This window comes from Argopecten irradians, chromosome 1 (genome assembly GCF_041381155.1).
Source record: "Argopecten irradians isolate NY chromosome 1, Ai_NY, whole genome shotgun sequence".
Lineage (NCBI taxonomy): Eukaryota > Metazoa > Mollusca > Bivalvia > Pectinida > Pectinidae > Argopecten > Argopecten irradians.
Genome location: NC_091134.1, coordinates 2,294,709 through 2,313,113, shown reverse-complemented (window position 1 = coordinate 2,313,113; position 18,405 = coordinate 2,294,709). Strand labels below are relative to the sequence as shown.

The window sequence follows — 18,405 nt, the reverse complement described above, 5'->3', positions numbered from 1 at the left end:
ATTTTATTCCACAGAAATGAAAATTATATTACGTTGATTTGAATAACGCCCCACCATCTCGATGGTATGGTTCAAAATGGGCTAAAAATCGACCAGATAAAATAAACACTACTTTGTCGGGGACATATTCTGGATCATTTATGCAAGTTTCAGCCAAACAGCACGGTAGAACTAAGAAGAAGTTCTAAATGTGTTTTCAACAAATTTCGGATCGACCCGAAAAAGTTTCACACTTTGTCGGGTCCATGATCAAATATGATGTGAACAAATCATTGTTTTTCAAGTGAATCAATTCAAATTTGAAACTTTTCAAACTGCACTCTGATGGATACCCTTCAATGTAACTCATTTTCAGTTAACTCTTTGAGAAGAAGTTAAAATGTGTTTTCAAGTTGGCATAGGCGTCCGACTAGATCACCTTTAGTGCCATAGTTAGAACAATTAGTGGGACACATGGTCAGGATCAGTAAAGTTGCTGCTATCGCACTGGTAGGAACTTGAGAGAAAGTTCAAAAGATTAAGCTTTACAGTTGGGCTAACAGACGCGGAAAGTAGTTGTCATGGAGCAATGATATTTTATGCAGATTTGTGTGGCGTTCCTACACGCGAGGGTACATTCCACATTCTTGCCGGCACGCCCAAACAAATGGGACAAGGAAAAATATAAAAAAAAAAAAAAAATATTATCTATTTCATCCTGGACATTTGGCTACATAAAAAAAATGAATAATTAAAAAAAAAAAACAAAACTAAAAGAAAAATAAAAAACAAAAAAAAAAAAAAAAAAAAATAAACATATCGATGATCGGCCAGAACGACGCAATAAACATGTGGTTTCTCTAGATGGCGCTTCAGTCCATATGGGATTTCGGATTGACCCGTAAATAACAACACTTTGTCGGGACCATGTCAGGATATTTCATGAAGTTTCAGCCTAATCGCTCCGGTAGAACTGAGAAGAAGTTCAAATGTGTTTTACAGATTGGCTGCTGTGGCGGCCAAATTTGCTGATCGGACCCAAAAAAAATACAACACTTTGTCGGGCCACATGTCAGGATCATTTCATGCACCAAAAAAAAAACTTTAAGCCATAATCGATCCGGTAGAACTTGAGAAGAAGTTCAAAATGTATTTTCAAGATGGCGGCTTTGTCGGTGCCAATTTCGGATCGACCCGAAAAAATAACAACACTTTGTTGGGACCTTGTCAGGACATTTCATGAAGTTTCTGCCTAATCGCCCACAGTAGAATTGAGAAGAAGTTTCAAAATGTGATTCAAGTTGGCGGCTTTGGCGGCATCTTGGATTTCGATCGACCGAAAATATAAAAACACTTTGTCGAGGACAATATCAGGATCATTTACATGACAGGTTCGCCAAACCGCAACGGTAGTGAGAAGAAGTTCAAAAATGGGTTTTCTAACTTACCTTAAAATTTCGGATCGACCCGAAAAATAAAACCAACCATGTCAGGTCCATTTCATGCCAGTTTCAGCTAAATCGCATGGTAGAACTCAATGTGGCGGGCTTTGGCGGGCCTTCTTGGATTCGGATCGACCCGGTAAATTAACAACACTTTTGTCGGCGATCAAGGATCAATTTATGCAAGTTTCAACTGAATCGCCCGGTAGAACTTGAGAAGAAGTCAATGTGTTTCAAGATGGCGGCATCTTGGAGTTCGGATCGACCGAAAATAACAACACTTTGTCGGGACAGTCATTTCATAGCATAGTTTCAGCTCAAAATCGCACTGGTAGAATGAGAAGAAGTTCAAAATGTGTTTTCATGGCGGCTTTGGCGGCCATCTTGGGATTTCGGATCCATAGTTATAATATTGATTTTGTCTACCCTTCTTAATGTTCATTATTCTGAATTTGCATATTACAGAGTTATCTGCACTTATGGGTAGGTATTGATTGTGACGTCATGTGTTTGGGAGCGTAACATCATACATTTTGGAGAAAACTACGTAAATTACACACAGGAAATAATGACGTAACAATTGATACCTACCCGCAAGGGAGCTAACGCTGTAATATGCAACGACGGAATATCACAATGTCATTTTAAGATATTAAAACATCGCCTGATAATGGGACAACCCTGAAAGTGCTAGCAATAGAAAAACATCTTTTTTGCATTCTTTAATCTTTTTGTGTTTAGATTATATATAGGCATATGTCTTTTATGAAAACTGAATATGATCAGGGTCTTTGATTTACTGGAAAAATCTTTGGGTGCTGAGAGATTTGCTTTATGAATATCTGGAGTGAAATACAAATCCTAAGTAATTAATCATTTGAAAGGTCAAAGTTATCAATTAACTGCAACAGTCACTCATCAAAACCTAAGTTCAATTCCGTAACATTTAAACGTAATAGCAGTTATTTACCCGAGCTCCTGCAGAGCCTCAACAAGCTGGGCCTTCTGGTCTGGTGACATTCTAGCAAACACAGTGCCTCGTACAACCAGCTGTTACAAATATCAGAAATGGTCCAAGTGGTTACAAAAGAAATCAACAATAACAACAATTTTCAAATCAGGATGAAATAATTTCTGGTAATGCTAACTTTACAACGTTATAAAAGATTCATATTAAGAACTTCATTCTTTCACTACTTGTTGATTTTAAAGAAGATACAATTACAAAAATTTGTAGTAATTAAGAAATAGAAATTTCATGATCAAGTGATGAAGATATCCACCTTTTGAACAACCAGGCTATGATTACAGTGATTTGATTTCAGTTTTTAGTGATGAATCCAGTGCATAAACAATACAAGTATAATAGAAAGTCACACTATACATATATATATGGTAGAAATACAGCACAAATGATTTCATATCAATAATTTCCATAAATAAATTTCTAAAGGAAAGATTTGAGGAAGTTGTATGGATGGAAACTGTGTAGGAGGGATTCACAAACCTTTGGGAAAATTTCTGGGAAATACTGTCTAACTATTGCCCAGGATGTCCCTTCCATAGCAAAGTGATAGTACTGTAACCCAGGCATGCTGATCTTGGATTCTGTCTGAAAATTCAAATTAAGTAATTCAAATTTAATAAGAGACCCAAGGGTCATTTAATTCACAAATTTTGTAAATAACCTTAAGACCTTTCTATCTATGAATAGTATTTGATTTTACCACATCTGTGAGTAGAGAAGAAGATTTTTAAAATTTTACTCAATTTTACCCCTTTTGGCCCCTCCCACAACCCCCAGGGGTGGGGGGGGGGAGACCACATAATTCACAATTTTGATTGGCCTTATAGACCGTTAGTACAAAATTTCATTGAAATTACTTAGCAGTTTTGGAGAAGAAGTTAAAAATGTAAACTGTTTACGAACATACGACTGACAAAAGGCGATTAGAATAGGTCACTTGAGACTTCGTCTCAGGTGACCTAAAAACTTTTAGACATATCAAATACACCTGCCTCCCTATATCAAAGCAGGAAGGGTCTAAGAGGAACAGGACAGACTTTAAATAACACTTCTGTGCCCTTGTGCCTTAGTTTTCATATTTACAAATAGTAATAATGTATTCTACAAATTAAGGCAGTTGGTTTTGTTGATAGATCTGTGATCTTCATGGTAAGTTAACAATTTGATTTTATAGATTAATGAACTGATCAAAGTTAATACTTAGTAGAGATTGAAATGATTTGTTTCTTTTATTAATAATTGATTTCAATGATCTTGTAATTATTTACATCAGTGAGTTTTAATGTTTAGGTAATGACTTTATATACCATGAAATTACATGACATATAAGCGAAATTTATATGCATTTGTGGAGATATACATTCAAGAATTTACTGTGATCGCAAAATTTGTGAAAGTACATTGGTTCACAGTACTTCCACACATCAGAAACAGAAAAAGTCCAGGGCTTATTTTCATCAGTAATACTAGATAATAGATTTTTTACTTCCATTAGAAAGCATTTCCCCTTAAATTTTGTAATGCTTTCCTCTTAAAGCATTTATAAAACTTGGACCTGGTAACTTTTATGACTTCGACCCAATTACTAAATGACCTTTGACCTTACCCCTGATTTTTCTAATTCTTTGACCTTGACACTGGTACTGGTATTGGTATTGATGAACTCTATGCTGGGGTCAGCCTTGCCTTGAGGTGGGTATGCCTGTACCAGAATGACTTTCTCATGCTTGTCAACCATATTACATTCTCGGGCCACTGAGAGAGCAGTCAACATGTTGTCTCCTTTAAGAAAAGAAGAAACATATATTAGTGGTCAAACAAATATGATGTTTTTTTCTGTTTTTTGATTGACCGAAACATTTCTCAGAATTATTAATCAGATATAATATCATCCCCAAAACCAGCGGCTAACAGCACATGAGGTTACTGGTCCAGATACCTTGCTCGAGTCCAGTAACCTTTGTCAAAAATAGATCAAGTGAATCTTCTCTTAGATATGTGACGTCCTATTCTCTTTTGACGTTGAGTCATATCCAAATACAGAGTAAAGTGACTTCCCGAATTCAACAACGTCAGGACAATCTATTGTCATTGTAGTCGACAACAAATGGCGGAAGGCAAACTGTTTACTGTGTTACAATGTATGGAACAATGTACAAGAATGCCAGACGGGCAGTAGATATGCAGTAATAAAATATTCCGATTCCATCAGCCGAAAACTGATTAAAATAAGCAAAAAAAACAAAAACAAAAAAACTTTTAGATATTCATTATTAATCACATGTAATGGATAAATGACTTTTGGAAAAAAACCATCGCAAATAGTTGTTAAATATAAGGGATTTTTAACATGAGGGTTTTAAAGTATCATAAACAAACAAGCAACACTTTGATTAAATTGGCACACAAACCTGTGACCATGATAGTTTTTTTTTACAAACCTGTGACCATGATAGTTCGGATGTTAGCTTCCTTCAGATCCTGTATGACGGGTGTTGTCTCCGGTTTCAGACGGTTCTCCATCACAAGGAGACCCAGGAATGTCAAATTCTTTTCCACTTGTTCTCTATAATCAACATCAAACATCCCTTTAATAACATTCTAACACAGGTAGAACATATCATCATTAACATCATTGTACATGTATTGATTAGATATTCCTTTAATCTGAAAGCAACATCACAAATTTCAATGGCATAGAGCAACTTGTGGGAAATCTGTGACACCTATCTCCTTAAATGTGGGGAATCTGTGACACCTATCTCCTAAAATGTGGGAATCTGTGACACCTATCTACTTCAATGTGGGAAATCTGTGACACCTATCTCCTTAAATGTGGGAAATCTGTGACACCTATCTACTTCAATGTGGGAAATCTGTGACACCTATCTCCTTAAATGTGGGAAATCTGTGACACCTATCTCCTTAAATGTGGGAAATCTGTGACACCTATCTCCTTAAATGTGGGAAATCTGTGACATCTATCTCTTAAATGTGGGAAATCTGTGACACCTATCTCCTTATGTGGGAAATCTGTGACACTATTACTTAATGTGGAAATCTGTGACACCTATCTCTAAATGTGGGAAATCTGTGACACCTATCTCCTTAAATGTGGGAAATCTGTGTCATCTATCTACTTCAATGTGGGAAATCTGTGTCACCTATCTACTTCAATGTGGGAAATCTGTGTCACCTATCTACTTCAATGTGGGAAATCTGTGTCACCTATCTACTTCAATGTGGGAAATCTGTGTCACCTATCTACTTCAATGTGGGAAATCTGTGACACCTATCTACTTCAATGGCATAGAATATTTGATAAAATTGATCGTTGTATAATTACATGGTACAAAAGTAATGCTCTCAGTAAATGGAAGACGCAGGAATAGAAAGAAATACATTTAAAGAATCTTACATGAGTGACTATGTGATATGAAATTATCAAACGAGTTCAATAATTTGATATGCCACGAGTCTTTAGTTTGATAAATTTCATATCACCTAGTCGCGAGTGTAAGATTCTATCACATAACTTTTATCAAAGATGCTCCACCGCTGACAAACGGTATTGTTTCACTATCAAAAACAGGAGCAGACAATTTAGTATTTTTCTTCAGTTACAAAAGTTACTTACTTTACACCATTACCACCATTGGAAAGTTTGAGCATATTATTTTACTTCAAGATAAAATTACAAAAAATAATTAATTGCATCCCGAAAAAATTCCGTGGCACTATATTCTAAATGGAATAAAGTACTGATTGAGCATGCACGTTAGGCAAAATAAATTACTTTGTATTATATTTTTGTGTCAATTAGACACATACATACACACACACAATTAAACACCAATTATTATTCAAGTGATTGATGTAATTTATGCTCTGTCGGCGGTGGAGCATCTATAATAGAAAAATAAGTAAAATTTGAAATTTTGTCTCTATATAAAACAGTAGAAATCCAGCTCAAATGTGACATTTCCGTCTACCGAGACAATCATAAAATGTCATAATAGTGTTATTACACATGTGTCTTATAATATTCATAACATGGCCTTATGACATGGCTGGATGGACCAGTTATGTGATAAATCAAAATAGTTGTGCTTTGATTACCTTTGTATTTTGTGTACTTTGGTGTAGTTTAGTTTCTCAGGCAGTTGTCGCCATGCCAACGCCAACACTCTGTAACCATGCTGTGTGTAGCCCATCAGGACGTCGTGAAAGTTAGTCGGAACTGTAAACAAAGGAATTTCACATTAAAAAGAGGATGGAATACACATGTTTTAATCCTTGTATCTAGCATTCTATCTAAATCTTGAGAATTTATTCCTTTAATTTTGTGGAATATATGTGCATGTAGCTACTTTATTTTTTTAGTTAACATACAATCAATAATATAAATGAATATATGAATGAATGGAGCAAACCAAATGTGACGAAGTGAAAGCGATCGAGTAAAAGAAGTGAAAGAGACCTCCTGTGAGAGGCTATAGGTTGTAAGAGGGATGAACCCAGGGGTCCCAACCCTGGTATCCCTCTTGCTGGGGAATAAAATCAATTTTGAAACCTTAATTTTTTTTTTAACTTTATTTTTACTTCTATTATTCTACTGTATGAATGGACAGATGTATTGTAAAGAGCTGGTCAGTATGGTCTGTATACATAGCATTAGTCTTCATCACTCAACGTCTTTAGTTCAATCAGTAGCAAGCATAACTCCTTGGATGTCTAACATCACCGCGGATGTAACAGCCATAAGAATATGTAAGAAAATTCAATATTTTCTTCACTGAAAACCTAATTATACCCAAATTGTGCATAAAAAATGAACAGTTATTGAAATGTTGAAAAACTATAGCATTATTTTAAGAAATTGTAAAATAGATGGACTGATGCTTTTCCAGTGGTAGTGTCCTCAGTGGTAACCAGTTATTATGAAAGTAGTCCCTTAAGTTTCAAAATGGATGCTAGCTCTTGTATTAACTTCTTAATTTCCAAAAGTTTACGATTTATTGGAATAATGCATCACATCTGAGATCAATGTACGACAGTCACAGTCAAGGAGTTCCGATTGCTCAAGGAGTTCTGATTGCTCAAGGAGTTCCGATTGCTCAAGGAGTTCCGATTGGAATCAGTAAAGCTGTTGCTTTATCATGCCATAGAATCTGAGTCAGATTCCTGGTGATGGCACTCAACAGAAATGTGTATTTTCCTTGTTCATCTGTATGAGGCTTAGGTTGTATTTTCCACGTTAAAAGGCCTATAGGCTGAGGGGTGTGGGTGGTAAACAGTCCCAATACATTAGCTGCAATATTGTACCTCAAAAGACTTTAGACAGAAAATAGTGTCGTCTTTAGAGCTACAATTGGTGCCTAATACTGCTAATGGAGCAAAGTAATGGTTTTACAAACCTTTATTAAAACGTTTGTATGCATTTTATCTTACTTGTTTTACATCGTTTACCTACTAGGCAATAAAACTGAACCGTACAAAATATCAAATTATCTGCGAGACATTATTTTTTTTACATATGAAGGTCTTTCTGAAGAGAATTTATACGGCAAGTCTACAAATCATGAATTTGATGTCTTGTGAGTTTTACGGTAGATATTAAGAATGGTAGTTATGTTTGTTTTGGACAAAAATATTATGTAAATACTTGTATCTGCAAAAAATAAATGGAAACCTACAAAAAAGTATAGAAAACTATGCCCGAGTGATTTTCGGAGGCACTGCTCCACTAGGACACATAGGGATCAATTCGTACCTGGTCGAAAGGTATAATAGGCTGGGTCGTATATTTGTTCTACCATTACATATGTATGAAAACACTTTATATCATTCAAGTTTAATACCTGTCTCTGGTTTTGACAGTGACGCAATCTTCTCTGGGGCTCCCTTGCAGAAGAGGTCAAAGTTGGAGGCACCGATTCGTCGAGTGATGACCGACATTCTCTGTAGACTCGACGTAAAGGTAAACTGTCTGATGATACCAACCTCCATATCTGTTGTCTGGATGTAAAAACTGAATTCTTCATACAGGGTAACTTAAAACTTCTCTATTTTAAGGTATATGATATTTAATTATGTAATCAATTTGTGATTGCTGATATGGTTTTATTAATTCCATTTATAAGATGACTCTTGAATCTGTATAACTTTTTAAGAACACGAAAAGTAATCACTCTATCTATACATAGATAAGTACACAACACAATTTTGATAACATTCTACACAATTTGTGATGACAAGTACACAATTTGTGATGATGCGTACCTGTTTTGTGCTCCATGGCTGCCCAGTGATAGGTTTTGGTTTCACTACAGTTGGGACCATCATATCAAAGCGGCTATGTTCCTGTCCAGGCTCCTCCAAGTCCTATAAATATGTGAAGTAAATTATTGTGCAAACAGCATTTTTCACACATTTTGATAGTCAGATAAGTCCTTAAGGTTAGAGAGTTATGTTTTTCTGATGAACAAATATTCCAAAGCTTAACACATCCATTAAAGTGATAATTAGTTTAATTACCCATCCAGTGGCCTCAAACATGATCAGGTCCAGAGGGTCGCCACATAGTTCATTGTCTATAATGGTGAGAGAGTGACAGCTTGCCATTGCCGCCATGACTGGCATAGCTGGATCCAGCATAGCGATGGACTTATCCTCAACATCATCTGCAAAACTGTTTTAAAAAATAAAACAATAATCTATTTGTTTTCCACATTTCAGGTAAAAGTGGTAGATTAAATACAACCAGGGTTAAGCTGGTGTTATAGCCATTCATTTAATACAGTAAAACAAAGTTATAACAAAACTCTACAGACCAGCAAAGTCACTTTGTTATAAGCATAGTTTGGTGTACATATACTACAGACATCTTATGGAAACCTTGATGGGGAATAAATAAACCACTATGATAATTATATATATTAATTTTTGGCTTTATAATAGCGTGTTTGTTATAATTATGTGTTACTGCATACAGTTATAATCAGAAAATCAATCAAATTTAATTTTTAAAGCCCGAAAAGATATTACCTTCAAACAATCTGATTAAAATACAGATCCTTATTATCACTATGTTAGATAAGAGGATCTGAGAACATCCCATTTAGGGGTCATGTCCAAGTGACCTTTGAAAATGGCCAATCAAATTGCTGCTGGCAAAATTTTGACAGTGAATTTCAGGGGACCAAATAGTTTGAAAATCTGTCAGAATTATTTCCATGTACGTAGTCATCTCGCCCAAAGAGCACAATAAAGCTAATCGTATTATATGTTGGGGCGAAATGGCGTTGTCAATTGACAGAAATCACTAATTGACTAAATCAGATTTTCTCAGATCCTCTATTGAACGGAGTGGTTATAAGGATCTGTATTTCAATCAGATTGACATTCAAATTCTTTACCTGCCGTCTTTCACTAGATGGAGACTCTGCATGTTCAGACCATCTTCTGTCAGGGTCCCAGTCTATAAGAAGGAACATTTCTATATTTAGATCAGGTTTGGTGCAATATGATATTGGCCTTAAAGTTGTGCCTTTACATTAACTAAAATCAAGATTCTTAAATGTTTTATCCTTTCGATCACAGGTCTGCATCTATGTACATATATGACTTATCAAAGAAACACAATTTAACAAAGGATGACAATTTATTGAAAATTTCTCGGGCTTTATCCGGGCTTTAAACTCACGATCTACGGCAGCTAATCACCTAGTCAAACAAACCTGCGCCTTTTACCACCGCACCACATCCACTTCCCCTATACATATACATATATGTAAGTACAATTCCAAAGACTATCAGAACAAGAGGCCAATGTGCCTTAAAAGTCATCTGATCTTGACATATTATACCAAGCTGTCATCAGAACCTTTTTCATCTAATTTTTCACAAGTTACTGCCAAACCATTTCCATTTTCAAACTCTTGCAATACAGATGTTAGGGAGCAAACAGTCCGCTAAAGTTATTGTGTTGACAATGTTAATCTATCATTACCAAGGGCGATAACTCTGTAGGTTACTGTCAGAAAATTTCCATGTTAAAAACCTTACAAATAATAATTATCATAATTGTAAAGGGCAATAACTCTATGATTTACTATTGAATAATTCTGATTTTTGGACTAGTTTGTAATCTTACTAATACTATGCTGAATAAAATTTCATGAAGCTCTAAATATTACAAAGTTATCATGTTCACAAGTTCTAATAATAGTCATTATTGCAAAGGGCAATAACTCTGCCAGTTACAGTCAAATCAAGCCGATTTTCAAACTCATCTGACTCTTCATGTTAACTTAGTATACATACAAAGTTTCATTAAGCTTGATGCATATCTACTCAAGTTATTGTGTTCAGAAGGTGATATTACCAGACGACACACGACGACGGACAAAAGACTATCCCAAAAGATCACATGACAAAGCAATAGTGATGCTTGTACCCGTGTCATACTTTACCTTGTCAAAACAGAACGTGTTGATGGTTCCACTGACGTTGATACAGTTAGGGAGAATGCAAAAGATGCTATTTTTCTTGAGTCGGCTTTGAGCAAAGACAATGCCGACGGTGAGAGCTGCAGGAAGAGCTGGGGGTACGGCTATAGTGATGAGATCAAGGGCCCGCAAGACAATTTCACTGGGATCATCACCGTCAATCACCTGACCAAAATAACACAGGAGAATTCATTGGCATCAATCATTTTGCTTTACTCTCACAAGAGCAATTGCCCTTCAAATGGGTAAATCCATCTCTTATTTTGATTGAAATTTATTGTTGTGATCCAAAAGAGTTTATCATAAGTTCAGAGTCCTAACAATGCATCATCAAGTCATTTGATGACAGATCCGCAGACTATATTTGACCAAGAAAGCTGCTATTACACCAGCAGAAGGTAAATAAAATTTCTGAATGAAGTTTGAAGCCCTACTTACCATCAGAACAATAGTATAGATGAAGCCGATCCCAGCTATAATGGCCAGAATGCCGATGAAGATGTAGGTATCGCGGTTAAACTTGAAGTCGACAGGCTTCGGATGAAGGATAGAGCGCACTAACTCTCCTTTAGATGTGGTGAAACCTAAAAATAAAATGTTTTAATTATTACTTGTTTCTGTAACAGAAAGAGAGTAGTGTGCCTCCAGCCAGACTCAAACCCACGACCCTGGACTTGGTCTGCCACTCTACATGACTGAGCTAAAGGATAATTCCCCCTAGCGCGAAACTAAAAGGCGATCACATCAGATATGTACAACTAAAAATGCTTCGTTTCCATTGTAGGATGTAATAATGCTCAGCTTTTGATAGAATTTGTTCAGAGCAAACCATCTTATTATTCTAAAGGTTACTTACCAGTTCGAGCTACAACAGCTCTCACACGCTGGTTGCCATAGTAACGAGTCTGTATGACCTTTGTCCCACAGAACAATACATGGCGTGCATGTTCCTTCATATTGAAGGCTTTGTCTTCTGTTCCGGAATCGGCAGGATTCGGGAGTGGAGTCTTAGTCACAGGAACACTTTCACCTATAATAGTATGAAGAGTATTGATGGATGAAGATTTTCAAATTATATTTGATTTTCACCAATCATTTAAGAGCACTATATATAAAAGAACGCTATTATACAATTGGTTTATAAGTTTCAAAATACAATGCCATAAACAGTAACGTTTGGCTCTTATTTTGATAATAGATCTTGTTTTGAAAATTTGATAATATACAGCGTAACGTCAAAACCATCACTTGTCGAACCTGGATCGCTATGTACTCCAGCACAATTAATTGTAAGGATTTTTCTTTTTTATATATAATTAATTTATAGTAATTAAAACCTTACAATCCAGAAACCTGGCTATACTGAACAACTATGCTGGTCCCTATGGCATCTGGTTAAGACAAGTTACACACACATTATATAAACAAGTTGCTTCTACATACCTGTGAGCATGCTCTCATTGACGATACAGTTTCCACAGGTGAGGACAGCGTCACATTGCATGATACAGCCATGTCGCGGTATCTCTATCACATCCCCCGGGACCAAATCTTCTGAGGATATCTCTTCATATACTACAAATAGTAGGGTAGGGAGTCAAACTGTAAACCCTCAAAACCAGTGAGTGGGGTCGACACTAAATTTTTTATTAAACTTGTATATTTCCCCATATCACCAGGAAAGACAATATTATTGGCTTCTCTATGTGTCACAACTGTAGTGGCGAGTGTGTGAATATTTTTTATGTTTATTGGGCTCATGTCTCCTTGTAATTACACAAGACACATTCCATAGTCATAAATAGGTTGATAATTGTTTTAAACCTACCTCCATTATCCCGACACACTGTCACTACAGTAGATGTAGCAATAGTATTAGGATTGTTTTAAACCTACCTCCATTATCCCGACACACTGTCACTACAGTAGACGTAGCAATAGTATTATGACTGTTTTAAACCTACCTCCATTATCCCGACACACTGTCACTACAGTAGATGTAGCAATAGTATTAGGATTGTTTTAAACCTACCTCCATTATCCCGACACACTGTCACTACAGTAGATGTAGCAATAGTATTAGGATTGTTTTAAACCTACCTCCATTATCCCGACACACTGTCACTACAGTAGATGTAGCAATAGTATTAGGATTGTTTTAAACCTACCTCCATTATCCCGACACACTGTCACTACAGTAGACGTAGCAATAGTATTAGGATTGTTTTAAACCTACCTCCATTATCCCGACACACTGTCACTACAGTAGACGTAGCAATAGTATTAGGATTGTTTTAAACCTACCTCCATTATCCCGACACACTGTCACTACAGTAGACGTAGCAATAGTATTAGGATTGTTTTAAACCTACCTCCATTATCCCGACACACTGTCACTACAGTAGATGTAGCAATAGTATTAGGATTGTTTTAAACCTACCTCCATTATCCCGACACACTGTCACTACAGTAGACGTAGCAATAGTATTATGATTGTTTTAAACCTACCTCCATTATCCCGACACACTGTCACTACAGTAGATGTAGCAATAGTATTATGACTGTTTTAAACCTACCTCCATTATCCCGACACACTGTCACTACAGTAGACGTAGCAATAGTATTAGGATTGTTTTAAACCTACCTCCATTATCCCGACACACTGTCACTACAGTAGGTGGATGTAGCAATAGTATTATGATTGTTTTAAACCTACCTCCATTATCCCGACACACTGTCACTACAGTAGACGTAGCAATAGTATTAGGATTGTTTTAAACCTACCTCCATTATCCCGACACACTGTCACTACAGTAGACGTAGCAATAGTATTAGGATTGTTTTAAACCTACCTCCATTATCCCGACACACTGTCACTACAGTAGATGTAGCAATAGTATTAGGATTGTTTTAAACCTACCTCCATTATCCCGACACACTGTCACTACAGTAGATGTAGCAATAGTATTAGGATTGTTTTAAACCTACCTCCATTATCCCGACACACTGTCACTACAGTAGATGTATAGCAATAGTATTATGATTGTTTTAAACCTACATCCATTATCCCGACACACTGTCACTACAGTAGATGTAGCAATAGTATTATAATTATTTTAAACCTACCTCCATTATCCCGACACACTGTCACTACAGTAGATGTAGCAATAGTATTAGGATTGTTTTAAACCTACCTCCATTATCCCGACACACTGTCACTACAGTAGATGTAGCAATAGTATTAGGATTGTTTTAAACCTACCTCCATTATCCCGACACACTGTCACTACAGTAGACGTAGCAATAGTATTAGGATTGTTTTAAACCTACCTCCATTATCCCGACACACTGTCACTACAGTAGACGTAGCAATAGTATTATGATTGTTTTAAACCTACCTCCATTATCCCGACACACTGTCACTACAGTAGATGTAGCAATAGTATTAGGATTGTTTTAAACCTACCTCCATTATCCCGACACACTGTCACTACAGTAGATGTATAGCAATAGTATTAGGATTGTTTTAAACCTACCTCCATTATCCCGACACACTGTCACTACAGTAGACGTAGCAATAGTATTAGGATTGTTTTAAACCTACCTCCATTATCCCGACACACTGTCACTACAGTAGATGTAGCAATAGTATTATAATTATTTTAAACCTACCTCCATTATCCCGACACACTGTCACTACAGTAGATGTAGCAATAGTATTAGGATTGTTTTAAACCTACCTCCATTATCCCGACACACTGTCACTACAGTAGATGTAGCAATAGTATTAGGATTGTTTTAAACCTACCTCCATTATCCTGACACACTGTCACTACAGTAGATGTAGCAATAGTATTATGATTGTTTTAAACCTACCTCCATTATCCCGACACACTGTCACTACAGTAGACGTAGCAATAGTATTATGATTGTTTTAAACCTACCTCCATTATCCCGACACACTGTCACTACAGTAGATGTAGCAATAGTATTATGATTGTTTTAAACCTACCTCCATTATCCCGACACACTGTCACTACAGTAGACGTAGCAATAGTATTATGATTGTTTTAAACCTACCTCCATTATCCCGACACACTGTCACTACAGTAGACGTAGCAATAGTATTAGGATTGTTTTAAACCTACCTCCATTATCCCGACACACTGTCGCTACAGTAGATGTAGCAATAGTATTATGATTGTTTTAAACCTACCTCCATTATCCCGACACACTGTCACTACAGTAGACGTAGCAATAGTATTATGACTGTTTTAAACCTACCTCCATTATCCCGACACACTGTCACTACAGTAGATGTAGCAATAGTATTAGGATTGTTTTAAACCTACCTCCATTATCCCGACACACTGTCACTACAGTAGATGTAGCAATAGTATTAGGATTGTTTTAAACCTACCTCCATTATCCCGACACACTGTCACTACAGTAGATGTAGCAATAGTATTAGGATTGTTTTAAACCTACCTCCATTATCCCGACACACTGTCACTACAGTAGATGTATAGCAATAGTATTATGATTGTTTTAAACCTACCTCCATTATCCCGACACACTGTCACTACAGTAGATGTATAGCAATAGTATTATGATTGTTTTAAACCTACCTCCATTATCCCGACACACTGTCACTACAGTAGATGTAGCAATAGTATTATGATTGTTTTAAACCTATCTCCATTATCCCGACACACTGTCACTACAGTAGATGTAGCAATAGTATTAGGATTGTTTTAAACCTACCTCCATTATCCCGACACACTGTCACTACAGTAGACGTAGCAATAGTATTATGACTGTTTTAAACCTACCTCCATTATCCCGACACACTGTCACTACAGTAGATGTAGCAATAGTATTAGGATTGTTTTAAACCTACCTCCATTATCCCGACACACTGTCACTACAGTAGATGTAGCAATAGTATTAGGATTGTTTTAAACCTACCTCCATTATCCTGACACACTGTCACTACAGTAGATGTAGCAATAGTATTATGATTGTTTTAAACCTACCTCCATTATCCCGACACACTGTCACTACAGTAGACGTAGCAATAGTATTATGATTGTTTTAAACCTACCTCCATTATCCCGACACACTGTCACTACAGTAGATGTAGCAATAGTATTATGATTGTTTTAAACCTACCTCCATTATCCCGACACACTGTCACTACAGTAGATGTAGCAATAGTATTATGATTGTTTTAAACCTCCTCCATTATCCCGACACACTGTCACTACAGTAGATGTAGCAATAGTATTATGATTGTTTTAAACCTACCTCCATTATCCCGACACACTGTCACTACAGTAGACGTAGCAATAGTATTATGATTGTTTTAAACCTACCTCCATTATCCCGACACACTGTCACTACAGTAGATGTAGCAATAGTATTAGGATTGTTTTAAACCTACCTCCATTATCCCGACACACTGTCACTACAGTAGATGTAGCAATAGTATTATGATTGTTTTAAACCTACCTCCATTATCCCGACACACTGTCACTACAGTAGACGTAGCAATAGTATTATGACTGTTTTAAACCTACCTCCATTATCCCGACACACTGTCACTACAGTAGATGTAGCAATAGTATTAGGATTGTTTTAAACCTACCTCCATTATCCCGACACACTGTCACTACAGTAGATGTAGCAATAGTATTAGGATTGTTTTAAACCTACCTCCATTATCCCGACACACTGTCACTACAGTAGATGTAGCAATAGTATTAGGATTGTTTTAAACCTACCTCCATTATCCCGACACACTGTCACTACAGTAGATGTATAGCAATAGTATTATGATTGTTTTAAACCTACCTCCATTATCCCGACACACTGTCACTACAGTAGATGTAGCAATAGTATTATGATTGTTTTAAACCTACCTCCATTATCCCGACACACTGTCACTACAGTAGACGTAGCAATAGTATTATGACTGTTTTAAACCTACCTCCATTATCCCGACACACTGTCACTACAGTAGATGTAGCAATAGTATTAGGATTGTTTTAAACCTACCTCCATTATCCCGACACACTGTCACTACAGTAGATGTATAGCAATAGTATTATGATTGTTTTAAACCTACCTCCATTATCCCGACACACTGTCACTACAGTAGATGTAGCAATAGTATTATGATTGTTTTAAACCTACCTCCATTATCCCGACACACTGTCACTACAGTAGATGTAGCAATAGTATTATGATTGTTTTAAACCTACCTCCATTATCCCGACACACTGTCACTACAGTAGACGTAGCAATAGTATTATGATTGTTTTAAACCTACCTCCATTATCCCGACACACTGTCACTACAGTAGATGTAGCAATAGTATTAGGATTGTTTTAAACCTACCTCCATTATCCCGACACACTGTCACTACAGTAGATGTATAGCAATAGTATTATGATTGTTTTAAACCTACCTCCATTATCCCGACACACTGTCACTACAGTAGATGTAGCAATAGTATTATGATTGTTTTAAACCTATCTCCATTATCCCGACACACTGTCACTACAGTAGATGTAGCAATAGTATTAGGATTGTTTTAAACCTACCTCCATTATCCCGACACACTGTCACTACAGTAGATGTAGCAATAGTATTAGGATTGTTTTAAACCTACCTCCATTATCCCGACACACTGTCACTACAGTAGATGTATAGCAATAGTATTATGATTGTTTTAAACCTACCTCCATTATCCCGACACACTGTCACTACAGTAGATGTATAGCAATAGTATTATGATTGTTTTAAACCTACCTCCATTATCCCGACACACTGTCACTACAGTAGATGTAGCAATAGTATTATGATTGTTTTAAACCTATCTCCATTATCCCGACACACTGTCACTACAGTAGATGTAGCAATAGTATTATGATTGTTTTAAACCTACCTCCATTATCCCGACACACTGTCACTACAGTAGACGTAGCAATAGTATTATGATTGTTTTAAACCTACCTCCATTATCCCGACACACTGTCACTACAGTAGATGTAGCAATAGTATTAGGATTGTTTTAAACCTACCTCCATTATCCCGACACACTGTCACTACAGTAGATGTATAGCAATAGTATTATGATTGTTTTAAACCTACCTCCATTATCCCGACACACTGTCACTACAGTAGATGTAGCAATAGTATTATGATTGTTTTAAACCTACCTCCATTATCCCGACACACTGTCACTACAGTAGATGTAGCAATAGTATTATGATTGTTTTAAACCTACCTCCATTATCCCGACACACTGTCACTACAGTAGACGTAGCAATAGTATTATGACTGTTTTAAACCTACCTCCATTATCCCGACACACTGTCACTACAGTAGATGTAGCAATAGTATTAGGATTGTTTTAAACCTACCTCCATTATCCCGACACACT

General features: G+C 36.4%; 1 protein-coding gene across 1 annotated transcript in view; it reads right to left on the bottom strand.

The window, feature by feature from the left end:
- Positions 1 to 18,405, bottom strand: part of LOC138308712 (polyamine-transporting ATPase 13A3-like) — an 86,529-nt gene that overhangs the window by 21,242 nt on the left and 46,882 nt on the right. Inside the window, exons 14-26 of the mRNA XM_069249744.1 lie at positions 12,402 to 12,533; positions 11,815 to 11,988; positions 11,397 to 11,542; positions 10,923 to 11,123; positions 9,867 to 9,928; positions 8,986 to 9,139; positions 8,731 to 8,832; positions 8,310 to 8,466; positions 6,568 to 6,688; positions 4,890 to 5,014; positions 4,055 to 4,230; positions 2,929 to 3,033; positions 2,392 to 2,471 (exon numbers count right to left, since the gene is read on the bottom strand). Of these exons, the coding sequence (XP_069105845.1) occupies positions 2,392 to 2,471; positions 2,929 to 3,033; positions 4,055 to 4,230; positions 4,890 to 5,014; positions 6,568 to 6,688; positions 8,310 to 8,466; positions 8,731 to 8,832; positions 8,986 to 9,139; positions 9,867 to 9,928; positions 10,923 to 11,123; positions 11,397 to 11,542; positions 11,815 to 11,988; positions 12,402 to 12,533 (1,735 nt within the window). The remainder of the gene's footprint in view (positions 1 to 2,391; positions 2,472 to 2,928; positions 3,034 to 4,054; positions 4,231 to 4,889; positions 5,015 to 6,567; positions 6,689 to 8,309; positions 8,467 to 8,730; positions 8,833 to 8,985; positions 9,140 to 9,866; positions 9,929 to 10,922; positions 11,124 to 11,396; positions 11,543 to 11,814; positions 11,989 to 12,401; positions 12,534 to 18,405) is intronic.